Here is a 24,534-nt window from a genome sequence, read left to right as displayed (position 1 = left end):
TGTGTTACATGGCCTTTCCTTTTAACCATACTCAGTAAAAGTTTGGGAACTGAGACACATTTTTTAAGCTTCTCAGGTGGAATTGTTTCCCATTCTTGCTTGATGTACAGCTTAAGTTGTTCAACAGTCCGGGGGTCTCCGTTGTGGTATTTTAGGCTTCATAATGCGCCACACATTTTCAATGGGAGACAGGTCTGGACTACAGGCAGGCCAGTCTACTACCCGCTCTTTTACTATGAAGCCACGTTGGTGTAACACGTGGCTTGGCATTGTCTTGCTGAAATAAGCAGGGGCGTCCATGGTAACGTTGCTTGGATGGCAACATATGTTGCTCCAAAACCTGTATGTACCTTTCAGCATTAATGGTGCCTTCACAGATGTGTAAGTTACCCATGTCTTGGGCACTAATACACCCCCATACCATCACAGATGCTGGCTTTTCAACTTTGAGCCTATAACAATCCGGATGGACCTTTTCCTCTTAGGTCCGGAGGACACGACGTCCACAGTTTCCAAAAATAATTTGAAATGTGGACTCGTCAGACCACAGAACACTTTTCCACTTTGTATCAGTCCATCTTAGATGAGCTCAGGCCCAGCGAAGCCGACGGCGTTTCTGGGTGTTGTTGATAAACGGTTTTCGCCTTGCATAGGAGAGTTTTAACTTGCACTTACAGATGTAGCGACCAACTGTAGTTACTGACAGTGGGTTTCTGAAGTGTTCCTGAGCCCATGTGGTGATATCCTTTACACACTGATGTCGCTTGTTGATGCAGTACAGCCTGAGGGATGGAAGGTCACGGGCTTAGCTGCTTACGTGCAGTGATTTCTCCAGATTCTCTGAACCCTTTGATGATATTACGGACCGTAGATGGTGAAATCCCTAAATTCCTTGCAATAGCTGGTTGAGAAAGGTTTTTCTTAAACTGTTCAACAATTTGCTCACGCATTTGTTGACAAAGTGGTGACCCTCGCCCCATCCTTGTTTGTGAATGACTGAGCATTTCATGGAATCTACTTTTATACCCAATCATGGCACCCACCTGTTCCCAATTTGCCTGTTCACCTGTTCCAAATAAGTGTTTGATGAACATTCCTCAACTTTATCAGTATTTATTGCCACCTTTCCCAACTTTTTTGTCACGTGTTGCTGGCATCAAATTCTAAAGTTAAAGATTATTTGCAAAAAAAAAAAAAAGTTTATCAGTTTGAACATCAAATATGTTGTCTTTGTAGCATATTCAACTGAATATGAGTTGAAAATGATTTGCAAATCATTGTATTCCATTTATATTTACATCTAACACAATTTCCCAACTCATACGGAAACGGGGTTTGTATTTTTAATAGATTATTGAGGAAAATCCTTGCTAAGAAAGTAGGTTGAAGATTTTGGAAAAATCGATCTGTCCTGGCCGAACTCTCATCTCTCGCTCCAGCTCCTCACAGGTGGTGCATGTAATGGATGGATGGAAATCCTTTAAAATTCATAGGAGAAAGAAAGTTACAGTTGGAACAAATACTTCATAACCAACTTCCATTTTAGGCTTAACGAGTAGTGAATTTGAAGGTAATGCTTGCAGGAGTGAAAGGCCATACAAATGTTTTACAAGTTTTTTCCAGTCCAACGGTCCACTTTCTCTGCGATGCCTTGTAGCCTTCATCTGCGGATTTGACATGTCGCTGAGCTTTCTAATTTTATGGTGTGTAAGTGCAATTTCCCTCAGCTGCAAAGGCTATTGGAGGGCTGAATGGAAGAAAGTACCGTATGCCGCCCAATCGGGGGTTGGCTGCTTAGCCTCGGCAACACTTGATGGTCATGCTGGGTATAATATTGTGGTCGTAGCTTGGACACAGAGCCTGACTATACTCTCTGAGCAAACAGCATATGGAGCTTTATGGTGGGGAAAAAGAACATATTACACATCAAGTCTTAACAAAAGGACTGGCACTGAATGTTTGTTTGCGTGCCAACTTTACCATAAGTCACACCTATCTTGTTACAGTGGAACCTCAATTTACAAACTCAATTGGTACTAGGACATGGTTTGCAAACCGAAAGGTTCCAATAGTGAAGCAGAGTTCCCCATGAGGAACTCTCTAAACCAGGGGTGACAAACTCATTTTAGATCGGGGCCACATGGAGAAAAATCTACTCCCTAGTAAAATCACGGCACGATAACTTAAAAATAAAGACAACTTCAGATTGTTTTCATTGTTTAAAAATAGAACAAGCACATTCTGAAATTGTACAAATTATAATGTTGTTGTTTGTTTGTTTTTTACAATTACCTGTTGCGGTTAATAGTATATATACTTTATTTGTCGTTATTTATATTTTCGGAATAAATGTACATCAGTCAACTCATTGGTGTTAATTTTCAATCTATCAAGATTAAAAAATTATAATAAAAATCAAATTACAGTATGTTATTTATGTAGTTTGATCAATTTCCTCGACTGATGTACTAACATGATGTAGTTTATTTTGTACATATGTAGCAACATCTACAAAGATACAAAGAATTGCTAATGCGACATCCAGTGGACACATTTAGAACAGCCGTTTCTTTCATTGAAAAATTTCAGATTAATTTTTATACTTAGCAAACTCATCCCGTCGGCCGGATAAAACCTGTTCGCGGGCCTGATCCGGCCTTCGGGCCGTACGTTTGACACCCCTGATCTAAACATTGATAATTGGTTCAAGCCTCGACAAAACTGCACACTTTGAAGACACTATAATGTGTATATATATATATATACATATATATATATACATATATATATATATATATATATATATATATATATATATGTATATATATATATATTAGGGGTGCGGGAAAAAATCGATTCCAATTCAAATCGCGATTCTCACGTTGTGCGATTCAGAATCGATTCTCTTTTTTTTTTAAATAGATTTTTTATTTTTTTTTTTTTATTTATTTATTTATTCATTTTTTTATTTTTTTAGAAACATTTTTAATTAATCAATCCAACAAAACAATACACAGCAATACCATAACAATGCAATCCAGTTCCAAAACCAAACCCGACCCAGCAGCACTAAAATAAACAGAGCAATTGAGAGAAGACACAAACACGACACAGAACAAACCAAAAGTAGTGAAACAAAAATGAATATTATCAACAACAGTATCAATATTAGTTACAATTTCAACATAGCAGTGATTAAAAATCCCTCATTGACATTATCATTAGACATTTATAAAAAAAATAAAAATAACAATAGTGTCACAGTGGCTTACACTTGCATCGCATCTCATAAGCTTTACAACACACTGTGTCAAATATTTTCACAAAGATAAAATAAGTCATATTTTTGGTTCATTTAATAGTTTAAACAAATTTACATTATTGCAATCAGTTGATAAAACATTGTCCTTTACAATTATAAAAGCTTTTTACAAAAATCTACTACTCTGTTTGCATGTCAGCAGACTGGGGTAGATCCTGCTGAAATCCTATGTATTGAATGAATAGAGAATCGTTTTGAATCGGGAAAATATCGTTTTTGAATCGAGAATCGCGTTGAATCGAAAAAAATTTATTTAGAATCGAATCTTGACCCTAAGAATCGATATTGAATCGAATGTGGGACACCCAAAGATTCGCAGCCCTTATATATATATATATATATATATATATATATATATATATATATATATATATATATATATATATATATTATCAAACCAACATAACAAGGGGGTAATTGCTCGACAATCTTTTTAACCGAACAATACAACAACATAACAGCGAGCCTAAATGTCAATACAAACACGAGAAGTCTTGCTGGTGCGCTCCAAAACTTTAACCACCATGTTGCTACAGTAAAAAAACAAGAAAGGAAAATCATTTTACCTGAATATGTGCACCATTGTTGAACACTCTGGGAGTGTCGGAGTAATAAACTAGCAGCGGCTTCACGTAGTCACCGCTTGCGTTAGCACAAACTGGATAGGATAGAAGAAGCTTTTATTTATGCCACAATGGGGACATTTTGTGGTTGCAGTGTAGACCACAAAAATAAGTTAAAACACATGAAAACAAGAGGGAAATGTAACTTCGTCACCTCGCCTAGTTATTGACTCCAACCCAGAATATTACACTGCCCATACCTGTGCTACTGGCTGCAAAGCATTGCACTTTCAAATACAACAATGAGTAGAGATGAGTGTTATGTGTGTATATGTGTAAATAAATGAACACTGAAATTCAAGTATTTATTTTATTTATATGTGTATATACTGTATATATACATAAGAAATACTTACATTTCAGTGAATTCTAGCTATAAATATACTCCTTCCCCTTAACCCCGGCCCAGCCCACCCCGACCCCGCCCACCTCAACCCCCCCAAATCTCCCGAATTTGGAGGTCTCAAGGTTGGCAAGTATGATACAGGGTATAAACAGGATGTGATGTAGGGGCCCCTGCCTCTCCAAAATGTACAGGGAGTGATGTAATCAAAATGACAGCCCCCGATGGCGTCAAGCGGCACGCAAAATAAATGAATGAATGAAGCGTTCGTACACTGAGACATGGTTCGCACACAGAGGCCTATTTGGCGCGATGTAAAGGTTCATAAACTGAATAGGTCGCCAATAGCAGCGTTCGTAAATTGAGGTTCCACCGTATTGTTTTGCAAAGCAGAGCCAAGGAAATACGCTGATTTATTGTCTTAGAACCCATATGATCTACAGTATCTATTTCTACAGGGTAGGGAAGGCAGTTAATAACACAATGTAATAGGAAAACCTGTTGCAATTCATTCCAGGTGCACATAGGTGTAACTTCCAGGTACACATATGAAGTTAAAAAAAAAACAGTTTCATTGTCCTGTGATTTTTTGAAGGCTTAAACTATATTGATTGCCTGCCGAAGACTTGTCAGTCAGCAGTGCAAGACAGCAGCCTCCGTTGTTTCTAAAGCACCCCAACACCAAGAAGCACTCTTTGTCATACACAGGTGTCATCATTCTGTCTCCGTGTGCAAGCCCTTACCCGACCCCGCTATACTGTAGGTGTTTTTTCAGCATGAACCCACTGACCAGCTGTCAGTAATGGCACATTGTACAGCATCTCACCTCTCTTCGTCCCTTTCTCTGTTAGTCTGCAATGTGTGCACACAAGAATTTAGTAAGAAATCACAAAATATTGGAAACTATTTTTAAAATATTGGACAGAAAAGCCTACAAAACTGCAATATTTTTCCATGTATTATTAATTTTGTTTCTTTTTATTTTACCGTATTTTTCGGAGTATAAGTCGCTCCAGAGTATAAGTCGCACCGGCCGAAAATGCATAATAAAGAAGGAAAAAAACATATATAAGTCGCACTGGAGTATAAGTCACATTTTTTGGGGGAAATTTATTTGATAAAACCCAACACCAAGAATAGACATGTTGAAAGGCAATTTAAAATAAATAAAGAATAGTGAACAACAGGCTGAATAAGTGTACGTTATATGAGGCATAAATAACCAACTGGTATGTTAACGTAACATATTATGGTAAGAGTCATTCAAATAACTATAACATATAGAACATGCTATACGTTTACCAAACAATCTGTCACTCCTAATCGCTAAATCCCATGAAATCTTCTTCCTCTTCCTCTCATATAAAATCAAGTAAGGGAACATATTAAAAAAAAAAAGATTTTACAGCCATTTTCTACTTTCATTTATTTCCTGTTTCCCCCCACATTTTCTGGGTTGCATGCCTCTTATCCTTTTTTTTTTTTTTTGCCATGTTAGTGATGCCTCTATATAAGCAGCTTGGACTGCTCTGCAATATGGCCCCCAGTCACCCACCCGCCCACTCTTCCATTGGTCCATTCATATGATTTGACAATTGCTATTATGCAAACTAGATGCATGACTCACTGTCCTCTACAAATCAGCACATTAGGCTTCGTCTGCTAATTGAATTCCATGTAAATGTGGTGAGTAAAGGTGATTGTATCGTAAATGAGAACCATGAATCAGAATGGGCTTCTCTATATTTTGCATTTTTTGCCAATGAAGATTCTGCTTGCCAATTACCTTCTGCTATGAATAATTAACACAAATACACCTAATATAATGCCTGCTTTTAGCAACCTAATTCCTTCCTGCACTACTACAACACATCTCACATGCAAATCACCTGTGAGTCGGTGTAAGTGCCTCCTTTAATGTACACTGCAGATTGATTTAAATATGCAGGATCTTCACCCCCAGCTGAACTGTCTGCTCTGCTGAGCAAGTTGCCGTCACGGGACTCTTTGACACGAGCATTCACGCCGTAGTTGGTTCACTTTCGCGTGTGCCACATCACGGTCAGATTTTGAGGGTATGGTCTGGGTGTAGGTTATCACATCCAGCAGGTGGCGCTCAACAGAATAACTGTGTTACTTCTCTTCTCGATTGGTGATAAAATGAAACAATTTACGTTTAAATACAATTGCTATAGCACTGTTTTAGTTTCCTTGTCCTTTCATAGCTGTGAGAGTCAGCAAACCTTCTGAAGTTGCCTTATATTTAAGTTTAGGGCACATTTTAATACCAAACCAAAGAAGCGCACAAATGTAATTTTTTTATTAAAAAAAAAAAAAATGAAACTGAGATACTTTGTATTCTTTTTATTCGGCAGCAACACAATAATTATGCTCCATAAATTCTGCCTAGCAACCCATTTTTCTGGTGGCGCTGTCCAGGAAAAATTCAGTGAACATTGTTTTTGTTACATTTTTACTGGGTTTGTTATAGGGTTGTACGGTATACCGGTATTAGTATAGTACCACGATACTAATTCATCATTTTCGGTACTACACCTCCTCTGAAAAGTACCGCTCCGTCCCACCCAAAGCCCTCCACCCCCTACTTGGTATCGGATTGATACCCAAATGTGTGGCATCGTCCAAAACTAATGTAAAGTATCAAACAAGAGAAGAATAAGTGATTATTACATTTTAACAGAAGTGTAGATAGAACATGTTAAAAGAGAAAGTATGCAGATATTAACAGTAAATTAACAAGTAGATTAATAATTCATTTTCTACCACTTGTCCTGAATAATGTTGACAAAATAATACAATGATAAATGACACAATATGTTATTGCATATGTCAGCACCTAAATTAGTAGCCTTTGTTTGTTTACTTACTACGAAAAGACAAGTTGTCTTGTATGTTCACTATGTTATTTAAGGACAAACTTGCAATAAGAAACAAATGTTTAATGCATACTTGCCAACCCTCCCGAATTTTCCGGGAGACTCCCGAAATTCAGCGCCTCTCCCGAAAACCTCCCGGGACAAATATTCTCCCGAAAATCTCCCGATTTTCAGCCGGAGCTGGAAGCCACGCCCCCTCCAGCTCCATGCAGACCTGAGTGAGGACAGCCTTTTTTATGACAGGAGGACAACAGGGTGACAAGAACTAAATCATCCAGACTAGAGATAAATTGTATTATCATGTCTTACCTAAAAATAAATATATTTATTAACTAAAAAAAAAAAAAACTAAATACATGTTTACTATATTTTGCTAAAAACATCCAAATTAACTGTATTTTTATTTGTATTTTTTCCTAACTCCTTATTACATCGAGCCATAGAATTATACATTAAAATAAACATATTTGAAATAATTGATTTTAAATTATCATAATAATTCATTTAAAATGACCATATTTAATTATTAAAATAATTGCTTGTTTATCAACAACTTTAGCATTTTATTCATTACATTTTGAAACTCTCAGAAGCCAAGTTATGTTATATTCCTTAATATTTATTTATGCAAGTTTGAAGTATCAATTATCTAAACACAGTTTTGTTTGCATATTTTCAGGATGTAGATATCTATATATATATATATATATATATATATATATATATATATATATATGTATGAAATACTTGACTTGGTGAATTCTAGCTGTCAATATACTCCTCCCCTCTTAACCACGCCCCGCCCCGCCCCACCCCCAACCACGCCCCCACCCCCCACCCCCCACCTCCCGAAATCGGAGGTCTCAAGGTTGGCAAGTATGGTTTAATGTACCCTAATATTATTTGTTCAAGTAAAGCCAATAAAGCAATTTTTTGTGGTCCCTTTATTTAGAAAAGTACCGAAAAGTATAGAAATAATTTTGGTACCGGTATCTGTACCAAAATATTGGTATCGGGTTAACACTAGGTTGTTATAAAACATATAGACCCATATTTCATATAAAATTGGTTTATATTAGTTTTGCGTTTTTTGGGGGGGTAAAAAGGAAAATGTTACATATAATGTGTCATTATTCTTTTTCAATGAAAAAAAACCACGAATTCCATTAGTTGGAGAGCCTCACAAATTCTACTTAGCAACAAATTACTTCACACATTTGTGTTTTCCACAATGCCACCAATCCTATACAGAATGATGTCATGTGTTTTAGATTTTTGTTGGGCTTTTGGTTACATATCATAACTTGTATATCTCCAAATTTAGGGGAAAACATAAAAATGCAATTTTATTTGCATTATCATCTAGAATCTCCAAATTTGAGGATGTGTTTTATTTTTTTAAAGACAAAAGGTTATTTCAGTTTTCAGTTTCAGTTTATTTCGAACTTGCATACGATACAATGTAATGCATCACACATTTCCAGTTGTTTCATTACAGCATGTCCGAAAAGGAGTAGGAAGAAGCAGAGCTTATTTAATCCTACCCCCTTTTCATATCATAGCAATTTTGTCCCATTTCCTTGATCTCTGTAACAGAACATCCATCCATCCATCCATTTTCTACCGCTTATTCCTTTCGGGGTCGCGGGGGGCGCTGGAGCCTATCTCAGCTACAATCGGGCGGAAGGCAGGGTACACCCTGGACAAGTCGCCACCTCATCACATAACAGAACAGTGAACAAATAAATAATATAACATAGTAAATAAACAAATATTAAATACATAAATAATATTTGTCTCAAGAAAAAAAAAAGGGCAAGGTGTTCATCATAATTCTTGTTCTGTGTACTTTGTGACCACTTGTAGTTTGAACTGTCTCTTAAATTGAATCATATTGGTGCTTTGTTTGATTTCTTTGCTTAATCCGTTCCATAATTTAATTCCACATACTGATATGCTAAAAGTTTTAAGTGTTGTACGAGCATACAAATGTTTTAAATTAGATTTTCCTCTAAGGGTACATTTCTCCTCTTTTGTTGAGAAGAATTGTTGTACATTCTTGGGTAGCAGGATATAGTTTATTTGTAAAAAAAAAAAAAAAAAATGTATAATAATAATAAAAATTGGGAGATTTGGACATGCTTTTCTTGTACAACAATAATGAGTGTGCCCTACTAATTCTACCTAGCCACAACCAAATCTGCCTTTTTGTTTTGTTTTCTTTTATATAGCGCCACCAGTTCTGTCCAAGAAAAAGTCTTCAAATGAGGCGCCTAAGCTCCGAGGGGGCTCGGGGTTTTACAGTAACTGTGAGGAAATGTGCAGTACTAAATACAAAAGCTGGCACTGCATTTCGGTTGAGAAATGCTAGTGTGTCTAAATTGTTATTATGGTTACAAAAAGTAAATGGTAAATGCCACAAACAGAGTGTGTTGCTTATCCTCCTAGAACAGTGCTTTTCTTTGTAAGGCTTACACATTTTCAAAAAAAAAAAAAAAAAAGATTGTGGTGGTTGATGCAATTTTATGAGGGTTTGAGAAAAGTATCTTCATGCTGTAATTGTAACCAGTGGCGGGTGAGCGAGATGAGAGGCGGGGAGGCTGTCATGCGTGACCGCGATCCTGCTTGACAGTTGGTCCGCTCTGTTTCACAGATCTGCTGCCTGCTTGGTGGTCTTTCAAGCTGAAAACAGGTCTCTGTGCAGATTGTGTAGCAGAAAATAGCATCTCCAAAACTCTCTCACCCCGTGTGCCATGTGATGGCTCTCGCAGGGGCCTGGTTTCACCTCAGCGCTCCAAGCTTGACCCATGTGATTGGGAGTTGTAGGAGAAATAGGGGAAAGGTCTGGTGGAATAGTCATTGCACTAAAATAACATATAAATCTGTTGGTACCACCAGAATCATTGCCAGTTATGGATTTTCCTCCCTGCTTTATGACCTCTGTCTAGAGACCTTCAGGGTGCCTTCTAGGTTTTCTTTAATGACGTTCCAGTTCAAGGCCTCCTTGCGGGCTCCTTCTTAGAAATACGCCCCTGTCAGAGGGATGCTTTTTGTTGTTTTCCTGAAGCGATGTGACTCGGTTCGACGCGCCGGCTTTGGCTGACCATGATGTCTCTGTTCCCTGCAGATCGGCCTTTGAGCAGGACGTGGAGCACGGTAACACAGATGGCCTGGGAGACTGCCAAAGTAAGCAGGCCCTTTTCGCTCGCATCTTTCCTTTTTCACTACCATCCCGTAACACACACACACACACACACACACACACATACCACCATCTCTCTCTGCTAACTCTCTCCACCATCTTTGCTGCTGTCACCTTTTTCCTCCCCCCATCTGTTCCGCCCTCACAATCCTCTCTTTCAGCATCTTCCATCCATCTGCCCCATTCGCCTCTCCTTCCCTCCTGCATCTTTGCTCCCCTCGGTCAGTGGAGTTCTGTGTCCTGTGGCGCGAAGACTGTCTTCCTTCTTGCAAACTGTCACATAAACAGTCAGTGCCACAGTGGGAAAAGGACTTTGCTTGTGTGCAGTCACACATTTTCGAGTACAAAACAGGCCTCAGAACTCTCAACCCAATTAGTCAGCCTCCAACACTTTATACATTGTACAAACCCCGTTTCAATATGAGTTGGGAAATTGTGTTAGATGTAAATATAAACGGAATACAATGATTTGCAAATCATTTTCAACCCATATTCAGTTAAATATGCTACAAAGACAACATATTTGATGTTCAACCTGATAAAAAATGTTTTTTTTTGGCAAATAATCATTAACTTTAGAATTTGATGCCAGCAACACGTGACAAAGAAATTGGGAAAGGTGGCAATAAATACTGATAAAGTTGAGGAATGCTCATCAAACACTTATTTGGAACATCCCACAGGTGAACAGGCAAATTGGCAACAGGTGGGTGTCATGATTAGGTATCAAAGTAGATTCCATGAAATGCTCAGTCATTCACAAACAAGGATGGGGCGAGGGTCACCACTTTGTCAACAAATGCGTGAGCAAATTCTTAAACAGTTTAAGAAAAACCTTTCTCAACCAGCTATTGCAAGGAATTTAGGGATTTCACCATCTACGGTCCGTAATATCATCAAAGAGTTCAGAGAATCTGGAGAAATCACTGCACGTAAGCAGCTAAGCCTGTGACCTTTGATCCCTCAGGCTGTACTGCATCAACAAGCGACATCAGTGTGTAAAGGATATCACCACAAGGGCTCAGGAACACTTCAGAAACCCACTGTCAGTAACTACAGTTGGTCGCTGCATCTGTAAGTGCAAGTTAAAACTCTCCTATGCAAGGCGAAAACCGTTTATCAACAACACCCAGAAACGCCGTCGGCTTCGCTGGGCCTGAGCTCATCTAAGATGGACTGATACAAAGTGGAAAAGTGTTCTGTGGTCTGACGAGTCCACATTTCAAATTGTTTTTGGAAACTGTGGACGTTGTGTCCTCCAGACCAAAGAGGAAAAGAACCATCCGGATTGTTATAGGCGCAAAGTTGAAAAGCCAGTATCTGTGATGGTATGGGGGTGTATTAGTGCCCAAGACATGGGTAACTTACACATCTGTGAAGGCGCCATTAATGCTGAAAGGTACATACAGGTTTTGGAGCAACATATGTTGCCATCCAAGCAACGTTACCTTGGACGTTCCTGCTTATTTCAGCAAGACAATGCCAAGCCACGTGTTACATCAACGTGGTTTCATAGTAAAAGAGTGCGGGTACTAGACTGGCCTGCCTGTAGTCCAGACCTGTCTCCCATTGAAAATGTGTGGCGCATTATTAAGCCTACAATACCACAACGGAGACCCCCGGACTGTTGAACAACTTAAGCTGTACATCAAGCAAGAGTGGGAAAGAATTCCACCTTAGAAGCTTAAAAAATGTGTCTCTTTAGTTCCCAAACGTTTACTGAGTGTTGTTAAAAGGAAAGGCCATGTAACACAGTGGTGAACATGCCCTTTCCCAACTACTTTGGCACGTGTTGCAGCCATGAAATTCTAAGTTACTAATTATTTGCAAAAAAAAAATAACGTTTGAGTTTGAACATCAAATATGTTGTCTTTGTAGTGCATTCAATTGAATATGGGTTGAAAAGGATTTGCAAATCATTGTATTCCGTTTATATTTACATCTAACACAATTTCCCAACTCATATGGAAACGGGGTTTGTATACATAAGTGTTTTTCAACCACTGTGCCGTCAGATACTGTCTGGTGTGCCGTGGGAGATGATCTAATTTCTCCTTTTTGGGTTAAAATATTTTTTGCAAACCAGTAATTATAGTCTGCAAATGATGTGTTGTTGTTGAGTGTCGGTGCTGTCTAGAGCTCGGCAGAGTAACCGTGTAATACTCTTCCATATCAGTAGATGGCAGCCGGTAGCTAATTGCTTTGTAGATGTCGGAAACAGCGGGAGGCAGCGTGCAGGTAAAAAGGTGTCTAATGCTTAAACCAAAAATAAACAAAAGGCGAGTGCCCCTAAGAAAAGGCATTGAAGCTTAGGGATGGCTATGCAGAACGAAACTAAAACTGAACTGGCTACAAAGTAAACAAAAACAGAATGCTGGACGACAGCAAAGACTTACTGTGGAGCAAAGACGGCGTCCACAATGTAAATCAAAACATGACATGACAATGTCCCCACAAAGAAGGATGAAAACAACTGAAATATTCTTGATTGCTAAAACAAAGTAGAGATGCGGGAAATATCGCTCAAAGGAAGACATGAAACTGCTTCAGGAAAATACCAAAAAAAAAAGAAAAAGCCACCAAAATAGGAGCGCAAAACAAGAACTAAAACACTACACACAGGAAAATAGCGAAAAACTAAAATAAGTCACGGCGTGATGTGACAGGTGGTGACAGTACACCTACTTTGAGACTAGAGTTATATTGATGCATGCTTGGTTATGGTTTAAAGTCATATCCAACAATTGCGACAACAACTTTTTACTGTCAACTGAGTTTAGTTTTTTAATGATTTCTGCTGGTGGTGTGCCTCCGGATTTTTTCAATGCAAAAAATGTGCCTTGGCTCAAAAAAGGTTGAAAAACACTGGTATACATGACCCTTTGCTGTCCAGTTTGGCTCGACCTGTCAGCTGTTGTACTTTTGTTATTATTCAATGTGTTCTCATTAGAATTCAATAGAAAAAGCACACACAAAGTGAAGCAAGGTCGTAAATGGACATTTTAGATGAAGGTTTGGGAAAGCTCATTCCATGCAGTGACACACTCCCCCAAGAAGTTGTCTCACCACAAAACACTCCATAAACATGATGGACATGAAACAAACAAAAGTTAACTGTAATTTGAAAGTGGTTAGGGCATCTACGTCATTTGGAACATTGCCTTATTTGAGCGGGGAACCATATTTGGTAACACAAGTAAATGGAAAATAATGAGGATAATCAGCATTGAAAAGTTAACAAGTTACCCTTCTAACCGTTGAGAAGTAAAAGTCTATTCATTTTGCCTTCAAGCATATCTAAAGTTTGCTCAGCAGGTTTGAAAAAAACTAATTTCTTTATTTTTCTTCAGCTGCCTCCGCTTAAAGTGCATCCCTATTAAAAAAAAATGGTGTAGATTACCAGGATTCCTAGAAATGGGACTAAAAATTGTGTTTCATTAACATGTCCCGAGGGATAGGGATAATTTCACTAAAGGGGACCTATGATGGTTTTAATTTACATTTAAACACTTCTTTGTGGTCTAGCTCAGGGGTCTGTAACGTCTTTGAGGCCAAGAACCCCCAAACTGATGAGAGATACAGCGGGGATCCCTCACTTATATTTGAAACTCAAAAATGTGAAGATCATGTAAAAGTCCATTCATTTCAGCCTTCAAATGTAAAACTAATATGTGATATAAACATATTACATACACAGTGAAATACTGTATGTCAACCTTTTATTTGTTATTATAAATACACTATATTGCCAAAAATATTTGGCCACCCATCCAAATGATCAGAATCAGGTATCCTAATCACTTGGCCTGGCCACATGGATGACAGAGTCTGGTGTGGATGAACTTGACTAGCCTGCACATAGTCCTGACCTGAACCCGATAGAACACCTTTGGGATTAATTAGAACGGAGACTGAGAGCCAGGCCTTCTCGACCAACATCAGTGTGTGACCTCACCCATGCGCTTTTGGAAGATAGGTCGAAATTTTCTATAAGCACACTTCGCAACCTTGTGGACAGCCTTCCCAGAAGAGTTGAAGCTGTAATAGCTGCAAAAGGTGGACTGACATCATATTGAACTCTATGGGTTAGGGATGGGATGGTACTTCAAGTTCTTATGTGAGTCAAGGCAGGTGGTCAAATACTTTTGGCAATATAGTGTAGCTGTCTTAAATGGTAAGATTGTTGGCGTGCCGCCCATGTGGTCACCCATCAGCCCCCTGTCATGTCTACCTCTTTGGACGGATTGCCTGTTAACAAATCTAGTTGTACTTTTAAGTGCAATGACAGATAACGTCATCTTGTATTATTATAGTATTATACAGTATAATTATTTATTTACGTTTATATTTCAAACATGCAAGGCACGGTAAGAAGGGTGGTCATGTCACTGCTATTTATTAACTGATGTTAGTGTGTATTTAAATAGATTTAAATTTATGGAAACATTGCAGATAGAATATAAATAAAAACATTACAAAAATACATAAAATAAAACAAATCAACCAAAGACTTCACGACTCCCCTGCAGTACCTCTGTGGACCCCCGAGGGGTTGTGGATCCATGTTGAAGACCTCTGGTCTCGATAATATTTGTAGTATATGTTTGTAAATTTGCTGTAATTTCTGCTCCACAGTCACATTTATAATTTACTTTCTGTGTATGTCTGCAATATGTTTGTTTGTAAAGGCGATCTCTATAGAGCATGGGTGTCAAACTCTGGCCCGCGGGCCAAAATTGTGTAATTTCACTTGGCCCTTGAGGCGATATCAAATTAACACTAGAGCTGGCCCGCCAATTATATACAGTGGCGGATAATCGGCGGTGCCGCGGTATCACCGCATTCAATGCTAATTCTCATACTTGCCAACCCTCCCGGGAGTCTCCCAAATTTCAGTGCCCCTCCCGAAAATCGTCACGTCCGCTTTTCATCCAGTCCAACGAGTGCTGGCCCAGTCACATAATATGTGCGGCTTCTGCACGCACACATAAGTGAATGCAACACATACTTGATCAACAGCGATACAGGTTACACTGAGGGTGGCTGTATAAATAACTTTAATACTGTTACAAATATATGCCACACTGTGAACCCACACCAAACAAGAATGACAAACATATTTCGGGAGAACATTCGCACCGTAACACAACATAAACACAACAGAACAAATACCCAGAACCCTTTGCAGCACTAACTCTTCCGGGGCGCTACAAGGTGTGTGTGTGTGTGTGTGTGTGTGTGTGTGTGTGGTAGCGGGGGGTGTATTTTGTAGCGTCCCGGAAGAGTTAGTGCTGCAAAGGGTTCTGGGTATTTGTTCTGTTGTGTTACGGTGCGGATGTTCTCCCGAAATGTCTTTGTCATTCTTGTTTGGTGTGGATTCACAGTGTGGCGTATATTTCTAACAGTGTTAAAGTTGTTTATACGGCCACCCTCAGTGTAACCTGTATCGCTGTTGATCAGGTATGCGTTGCATTCACATGTGTGTGCGTACAGAAGCCGCACGTATCTTGTGACTGTGCCGGCACGTTGTTAGAATGGATGAAAAGCGGACGTGACGACAGCTGGTAGAGGACGTTAGAGGCAGTGCCTTTAAGGCGCGCCCCCAAGACTTTGGTCCGGGTGGACTACGAGATATAATGACTGATGAACACCTTTGTTCGATAATGAAGGTTGCTTCAGCTCAAAGCCTGAGACCCGACATTAATGAACTAGCATCCAAGAAAAGATGCCAGGTATCTGGCTTGGGCACATCAGATTAGATCAGTGTGTTGCAAACTGAGCAGTTTAAAGTCCTGAATGGTTGGTTTATTCATTGTTATTTTATTTTCAAATGTATTAGCCTGTGGAAAAAGTTAATGTTGATATTTACCTCAGAAGGCTGCAAATAGAAAAGAGGCATTACATTTTTATTTAAATTGTATTTGATATGCCATTGATATTTTTTAATTATTATTATTATTATTATTTGAAACTCGATTTTGCATGTCACTATAAAGTTATATAAGCCTTGCTTGTTCAATATACAATGCAAAACTTGTTTGGGTGCCTATTAAAAGGTTAATTTGTTCAACCTTGGCCAGCGGCTTTGTTCAGTTTTAAAATTTGGCCCACTCTGTTTTTAAGTTTGACACCCCTGCTATAGAGGGTAAACGAAACCATGCCCCGTCATCTCCAAAAAATACACTATTAAATATATATCTTGAAGACAAACGTCATAGCATATTTTTTTCCAGACTCGGTCTAACATAAATCTCATGAACATTATATAGATTCACCCAGTCAGAACTTTTGGTACACCTGCACACTTTTCAAAAAGCTGCTTTTGGCAGCATTTATGTCGCGGCATCTCACACGTGTGTGTAATTATACGCATGCCACAGTTTGATTTAAATTATACTTTAGTCTACTTTTTTCTTGTGTTTTTTCAAACTAAGCTGGCTTCATGCCAGAGCTCCTACCCCTCTGGCTGATAGCTTTTCTAAACGTCTAAATAACTACATTCACCTCACTGTGAGATCACAACGTAGCCAGACTGCAAAATCCCACAAACAGAGGCATCCAAAACTGCATGCAAGCTCATGCCAAAATGCATGAACCTTATAATTGACTGCTTTGGCATTGTTTAACACAATTATACAACATAGTAACAACTTTTATATAGGTCCCCTTTAATCTCTTCAGTGCAACTCGTTGAGTCATTTTAAATTAATCATTGTCAAGGGAGTGAATTTTTCCCCGCTGTAGCTGGGCCATTTCTCATATTGATTTCGACAAAATGAAGTTAGTTTTTTCCCATCATTTCAATCAGTATTTTAAGAGGATGTTGGCAGAACATTGACCATCGAAATAATTACGCAACTGTTTTGTGCCCTTAATTGCATGCAATAACGTACTTTTTCCTTATCCCTTCTACTTTCAGATACCTTTGTGGCACTGAATGGTAAGTGTCCCACATTTACCGTAAAAAGGCAATCAAATAAGAGAGAGCAACATTTTATCCCTTATACACTGTTTAAGTCCAGCCACACCTCTTCATCTCCTGAATGAATTGTTCCTCTCAGGGAAATGAAAACTCCTCCCACCTGTAAAGACGGGGTTATTAACGACCACAGGTTTAACTGAATTTATGTCATTCCTTCTTTTTGATAGACGTTCCTTCCAGTTATAAAGGTAATGAAACAATCAATCATTGACGACCCATTCAACCCCCCAAGCTCCAACCCCAACTTGTAGAAACCACCTCCCTTCCTATCTGTGGTCCCGGTAAAGAAATTAGAAATAGGAACATCTTTAATCATGATTCTGATTTTATTAGCTCTGTTAGAGCCTGTCATCCCCTTACCCTTTCCTCGTTATCCCCCCTGCAAATGTATCGATTAGCCCTGACCTTTGCATGACTATTCGGATGGATCTAGTTGTTGCTGGGTAAAAGCCTTGATGGCCAAAAACCGCCTCAGTGCGTTTCAGGAACACATCAACTGTCAACAAAGAGGAGAAAAGAGATCTGAAAATGATTGCGTACATCTCCCGTCTGATAATGTCATTACCTGTATTAAGAAACAAAACATATTACAAGCAGATATGCAACATGAGAATATGGGCCTGATCTACTAAGAACCAAATACAACACACTAAACATGTGAAAACTATAATATTTCTTGTACGATTAGTGGACGTGTTGTGGGTCACCTACTAAAACAATTGATAACAAGTGGAGAATTTAAATGAGGATTTTGTGTGTACTATGCGGCTGTCGCCATAGAGACACTAATTTCCCTCCACGTTCATGTTATCATACCTGTGACGTTTTGCTGTGTTTTTATACATGCAGCAGACAACTATAACACATAGCACTTTTTCTGCGCATTTTAGAAGCAGTCCTACAGTCCGATCTACAGCAACAACTGCGAGTGTGCGCTGGAATGATCCAGGGCCAGAAAATGCATTTTGCGAGAATTTTTTTCCCCGGAAATAGAATATGTTAAAATATAGCTCCCCTAAATGGAAACAATTCTAGCAGACACCAAAATGCATCATTTTATTCATCCAGCAACTATACAATTATAACATGATATGGTTGAATTAACTATATGTGTAATATTTGTTATGTATGACAGTCCAAATATGTTGACACACACGTAGGATGGAGGATTGTCTGTCCATTGTCCTCTATCACAGCCATGTGTGCGCAACGGTGCCAGTTTACACAGAGATTTCAAACGTCCTAAATATAGATGCACATCAGAGTCCGCAGAGCTGTTTCAACGTATACAAACCACATTGCGTGTGCAAAATGATTATATTTGCACGTCCTCTTACCTGTCCCCTTATCTGATAATCAACCTACACTATATTGCCAAAAGTATTTGGCCACCATCCAAATTATGACTGCTGCATAATTCTGCATTTTTTTAAATGAATGCTTCACATAGAGTGTCAATGAAAAGTGAGCGTTATTGTCTTTGTAAAGGCAGACAACTTGATACAATATGAGATTATGCAAGAGGTCACAATGGCACTCAGATCCATACACGATGACAACAACCATTTTATAACGCCATCCCAGCCCTCATTCCTCACCTTTCTACGTGGCTGTAACCACCACTGTCAGTCGTTGGAGGTCAAGGGTCATGGAAGCGTGCTTGTGCCTCTACAGTCGTGGTCAAAAGTTTACATACACTTGTAAAGAACATAATGTCATGGCTGTCTTGAGTTTCTACAAGTCTTAATTTTTTTTTGATAGAGTGATTGGAGCACATACTTGTTGGTCACAAAAAACATTCATGAAGTTTGGTTCTTTTATGAATTTATTATGGGTCTACTGAAAATGTGACCAAATCTGCTGGGTCAAAAGTATACAAACAGCAACGTTAATATTCGGTTACATGTCCCTTGGCAAGTTTCACTGCAATAAGGCCCTTTTGGTAGCCATCCACAAGCTTCTGGTTGAATTTTTGACCACTCCTCTTGACAAAATTGGTGCAGTTCAGCTAAATTTGTTGGTTTTCTGACATGGACTTGTTTCTTCAGCATTGTCCACACGTTTAAGTCAGTACTTTGGGAAGGCCATTCTAAAATTTTAATTCTATCCTGATTTAGCCATCCCTTTGCCACTCTTGACGTGTGTTTGGAGTCATTGTCCTGTTGGAACACCCAACTGCGCCCAAGACCCAACCTCCGGTTGTCCTGAAGAATTTGGAGATAATCCTCCTTTTTCATTGTCCCTTTTACTCTCTGTAAAGCACCAGTTCCATTGGCAGCAAAACAGGCCCAGAGCATATTACTACCACCACCATGCTTGACGGTAGGTATGGTGTTCCTGGGATTAAAGGCCTCACCTTTTCTCCTCCAAACATATTGCTGGGTATTGTGGCCAAACAGCTAAATTTTTGTTCCATCTGACCACAGAACCTTTCTCCAGAAGGTCTTATCTTTGTCAATGTGATGTCAGATGAAACAAAAATTCATAAAGGAACCAAACTTCATGAATGTTTTTTGTGACCAACAAGTATGTGCTCCAATCACTCTATCACAAAAAAATAAGAGTTGTAGAATATATCGGAAACTCAACACAGCCATGATATTATGTTCTTTACAAGTGTATGTAAACTTTTGACCACGACTGTATAAACACACAATGGCCTGTTTTAGCGGGGGTGTCAGTGCTTGATATGGATTTGTAGATTAGTAAATGCCTCCTCTCCACTCTCTCCTTCTTTACTCCAGACTAGACGTCGTCACCTCGCTTTTAATCTGTAGGGAGCGGGAAAAAAAAACAGCGAGAGAGGGTGTGCATCCGTCGGCAGTTTATGGCTTTTTTTTTTTTGATCCGTGGAGAAGCTGCGAGGCTCTATCTCTCGCTCTCTATATGTGTGTCATCTGCCTGAATTGCACTTCCCCTGGCGGTGGGGGGATGAATTATAAAATAGGCCTGTCACACTAATCTCTCAGCCTTGGGCCAATAGTTAAATAAATCATTTTAATGATTGCCACGCCACACGGAGAAGGAGTAGGGGGGGTCTGGGTGGTGTCGTGAGGGTGTGTGCTAGTTTATCAGCAGCCTTAGTATTACATCCTAACCCCACCATTCCTCCCTGTTGAAACACAGGCATAAACACGCAGTGAAACACATCTGCTGCAGCGTGCACACAAACACACACACTGCTGTCACCTCCGTGTTTAGAGCGTGTAAAAATTAGTGAGCTGAGTCCCACAAAGGCTTCATTCTATTAAGTGAAATGTGGAGCCAGTGCCAAATTGAGAAGGACGGCTTAAGTGGGCACCCTAGGATGCTAATGTGATTAGGTTGGATGGAAAATAAACAAGATCAGATTTGTGATACATATTCATGCATAAAATTGACTAGAATGGCTACATCGGATGCATACCAAATAGATGCTCAACACGTTTTGCAAGTGCCCTAAATGTTGGCTAATTTGCAGTCATGCTCAAAAAAACGTACGGTGTAAAAGTAGGTTCGCGGACGACTGCAGAGTCGGCTATAGTGATGATGTCTAGGGATGATGTTCGAAACCGGTTCTCCCGGTTGTTCGATAAGAAAAGAATCGTTCGATAAGAAAAGAACCGATTCCATGGACTCGAATCCCGTTATCGAGGCCACGATAGTAAAGAAAAAGAGTTGGTTCTTTATTCGAATCCCTGGGAACGAATCCCGTCTCACAGGAAATGCCCTTTGGGACATCACAGGAAATGACGTAGCTCAGTCTAATGACTGAGCTAAAAAGCAGACATGCTAATTTTTTGGAAGAAGAATTGTTGATTGATGACTGTGGCGTTCTTAGTGTCATAGTGTGTGTAGTTAGTCTGTTCCAATAGCAGCAGAAGTGCACTTTTTGGAGAGCTGTATTGTTTTCAGTTTTGTGCCCAAGGGACTGATTTTATTTAACACTATAATATTATTTATACACCTATAGTGATCACAGAGACAGGTTGTTCTTGTGTTACTGTATATATTTGTTTTTCTTAAAAATCCACTTAATATACTTTGGGTAACAACAGTCAATATTTTTTTTATTTTTTTTTTTATGGGGGTAACAGTCAATATTTATTTATTTATTTTATTTTATTTTTTTCTCATGAAATAAAAGTGAGCTTTTGTTAAGCCAAATATTGTGGTTTTTTCCATATACAACAACCTATCTGGATTCGATAAGAGAATCGATAAAGAATCGGTTTGATAAGAGGATTCAATAATGGGCTCGAACTCGATAATTTCTTATCAAACATCATCCCTAATGATGTCACAGAGTTTATTAAACTTTCAAAATCTTAACCGTGAATCTTAATAGGGCAAAATGACGACTGTGAAATCTTCAAAGTCAAACACTTCACTGCCATGTTGTTCTTATTAAAAAGGCAAACTAAACTGTTGAAATATGTTGGAAAATAATGATAAGAGATTGAATACATTTCAGACTGAACGTCAAAGTAAGTTCCATTTCCGGGTCCATGGTTATCACCCTAATTTCCTCATCGCCATCAATGTTACTGTATGTTTAAAAAAAACAATACACAATTCTGAAGAAAAAACATGACAATGGTTTTAAATCTCAAAGTTGTGTTTGACTTTTTAAGCATATAAAGTTTCAGTTTTCAGTTCAGTTTCAGTTTATTTCGAACATGCATACGATACAAAGTAATTCATCACATATTTCCAGTTGTTTCATTACAGCACGTCCGAAAAGGAGTAGGAAGAAGCTGAGCTTATTTAATCCTACCCCTTTTCATATCATATCAATTTTATCCTATTTCCTTATCCTCTGTAACATAGCAGTGAACAATTAAATAATAAACAAAACATATACCTTAGTAAGTAAACAAATAATAAATACATAAATTATCTTTGCCTCAATACAAAAAAAAATAATAATTAAAAAAAATCCCTTAACATTTAGTTTGAACTCCTAATTGTCTGAATTTTATTGTATTTGGCTGTATTATTATATTTCCTAGATTGCAGACCTCCACCAAGGCCAAATACTCAATTCAAAAAATGTTTACTTTTATTATTACAGTAATATGTCTGTGTCGAACTAATTGTATGTTGTTGAAATATAAAGTCTTACGCAAAAACTATGCCTTTGCCAGTATCCAAAATGCAATGGACCCTTCCTGGGACCGAACCTTCTCCACAAAGTTTTATACAAATTAGCTCAGTAGTTTTTGCATTCTTATTCTAACAAAACAATAAACACATAAAACAGCCTTCAACAGACAGAAGTTCTCCACCAAGGCAGACTGTGCCTCTTTGGATCTGCACTACATTTGACTTCTTCTGCTGAATTTAAACATTAACATTTTTTGGTGAAAAATAAAGCTAAATGTAGGAACAATCAACAAAGTGCTTTGAGTGGCAGAAAGCAAATAGAGCAACATTCCTTCTTAATCGAAAGCATCATAATAATCCCCTCAATTCCCCCCCCAAAAACGGATGAACTCGCTGGAATATAAAGACAATATATGCAAAAGTGCAATATATTCATCTGTACAGTAATCTATTTATATCTGCACCTTATTGCTCTTTTATGCTGCACTACAACCAGCTAATGCAACGAAAGTTTGTTCTTAGTGGACTGTTAGAGCAGCGGTTCTTAACCTTGTTGGAGGTACCGATCCCCACCAGTTTCATATGCGCATCCACCGAACCCTTCTTTAGTGAAAAATAAAATGTTTTTTTTTTTTTTTTCAAATTCAAGACAAAGTTACCGTATATCTGCGATGAGGTGGCGACTTGTCCAGGGTGTACCCCGCCTTCTGCCCGATTGTAGCTGAGATAGGCTCCAGCGCCCCCCGCAACCCCAAAGGGAATAAGCGGTAGAAAATGGATGGATGGGTTACCGTATATTTCGGACTATAAGTCGCAGTTTTTTTCATAGTTTGGCCGGGCTCCAGTGCAACTTATATATGTTTTTTTCCTTCTTTATAATGCATTTTCGGAAGGTGCGACTTATACTCCGAAAAATACGGTATATGTTTTTGGCAACACTTTAGTATGGGGAACATATTCTAAGTAACAAAGACTTAATTTAGAGTTTTTTGGACACTAGGGGAACATATAAGTAACAAAGACTTAAATTAGAGTTATTTGGTTAGGGTTAGGGTTAGGGTTAGAGAGTTAGGGTCAGGGTTAGAGGGATAGGGTTATAATAAGGCCATGCCAAATAAGGCATTAATAAGTACTTAATAATGACTAGTTAAGAGCCAATATGTTACTAATTTGCATGTTAATAAGCAACTAATTAATGGTGAATATGTTCCCCATACTAAAGTGTTACCATGTTTTTTTTACTGGTGCACAAAATGAACCGTGCATGAACATCACCTTGTTCAAACAACAAAACCAACACAGTGCATAAACTCACAACAAATTACACACCTGCAAATCAGTCTGACTTCTGCTGTTGCCGTAGCCGTAATACGCCGATAAGGAGAAGTTTTTATTTACACGATGAGTCCGGTGTGTCTTGACCTCCGCCGAACCCCTGAGCCCGACTCACCGAACCCCTAGGGTTTGATCGAACCCAGGTTAAGAACCACTGTGTTAGAGTGTCCGCCCTGAGATCGGTAGGTCGTGGGTTCATACCGACCCATTACCTCCCTGCTTGGCACTCAGCATCAAGGGTTGGAATTGGGGGTTAAATCACCCAAAATAATTCCCGGGCGCGGCCACCGCTGCTGCTCACTGCTCCCCTCACCTCCCAGGGGGTGAGGGGTCAAATGCAGAGGATAATCTCACCACACCTAGTGTGTGTGTGACAATCATTGGTACCCGTATTTTCCGCACTATAAGGCGCACCTAAAAACCACAAACTTTCTCAAAAGCTGACAGTGCGCCTTATAACCCGGTGCACTTTATATATGGATAAATATTAAGATTCATTTTCATAAAGTTTAGGTCTCGCAACTACGGTAAACAGCCGCCATCTTTTTTCCCCGTAGAAGAAGCGCGCGGTGCATGCTGGGATATGTGACGTTTCATTTCCATTTGTGTGTTTATGTAAAGACCCCAAAATGGCTCCTATTAAGTGTGTTGTCTGTCTAATTATAAATAATGCAGACGAGGCGTGTTAACTGAGTTCTCAACGTTTTCTCACAGCGTGCTCATAACCACATTCGAAATCCCAGCA

The 24,534-nt window shown here is 38.9% G+C and overlaps 1 protein-coding gene across 6 annotated transcripts in view; it reads left to right on the top strand.

Moving 5' to 3' along the window:
- sema6a (sema domain, transmembrane domain (TM), and cytoplasmic domain, (semaphorin) 6A) overlaps positions 1-24,534 on the top strand; it is a 358,331-nt gene that overhangs the window by 289,993 nt on the left and 43,804 nt on the right. For 2 of the 6 annotated variants that reach the window (XM_061928354.1, XM_061928355.1), the window contains exons 17-19: positions 10,313-10,371; positions 17,307-17,327; positions 17,537-17,557. In XM_061928354.1, the coding sequence (XP_061784338.1) occupies positions 10,313-10,371; positions 17,307-17,327; positions 17,537-17,557 (101 nt within the window). The remainder of the gene's footprint in view (positions 1-10,312; positions 10,372-17,306; positions 17,328-17,536; positions 17,558-24,534) is intronic. The other 4 variants (XM_061928358.1, XM_061928356.1, XM_061928359.1 and 1 more) reach the window with 2 other exon arrangements.

This window comes from Nerophis lumbriciformis, linkage group LG33 (genome assembly GCF_033978685.3).
Source record: "Nerophis lumbriciformis linkage group LG33, RoL_Nlum_v2.1, whole genome shotgun sequence".
NCBI classification, from domain to species: domain Eukaryota; kingdom Metazoa; phylum Chordata; class Actinopteri; order Syngnathiformes; family Syngnathidae; genus Nerophis; species Nerophis lumbriciformis.
The sequence above is the reverse complement of the archived record's forward strand: the minus strand, read 5'-3'. Positions and strand labels throughout refer to the sequence as shown.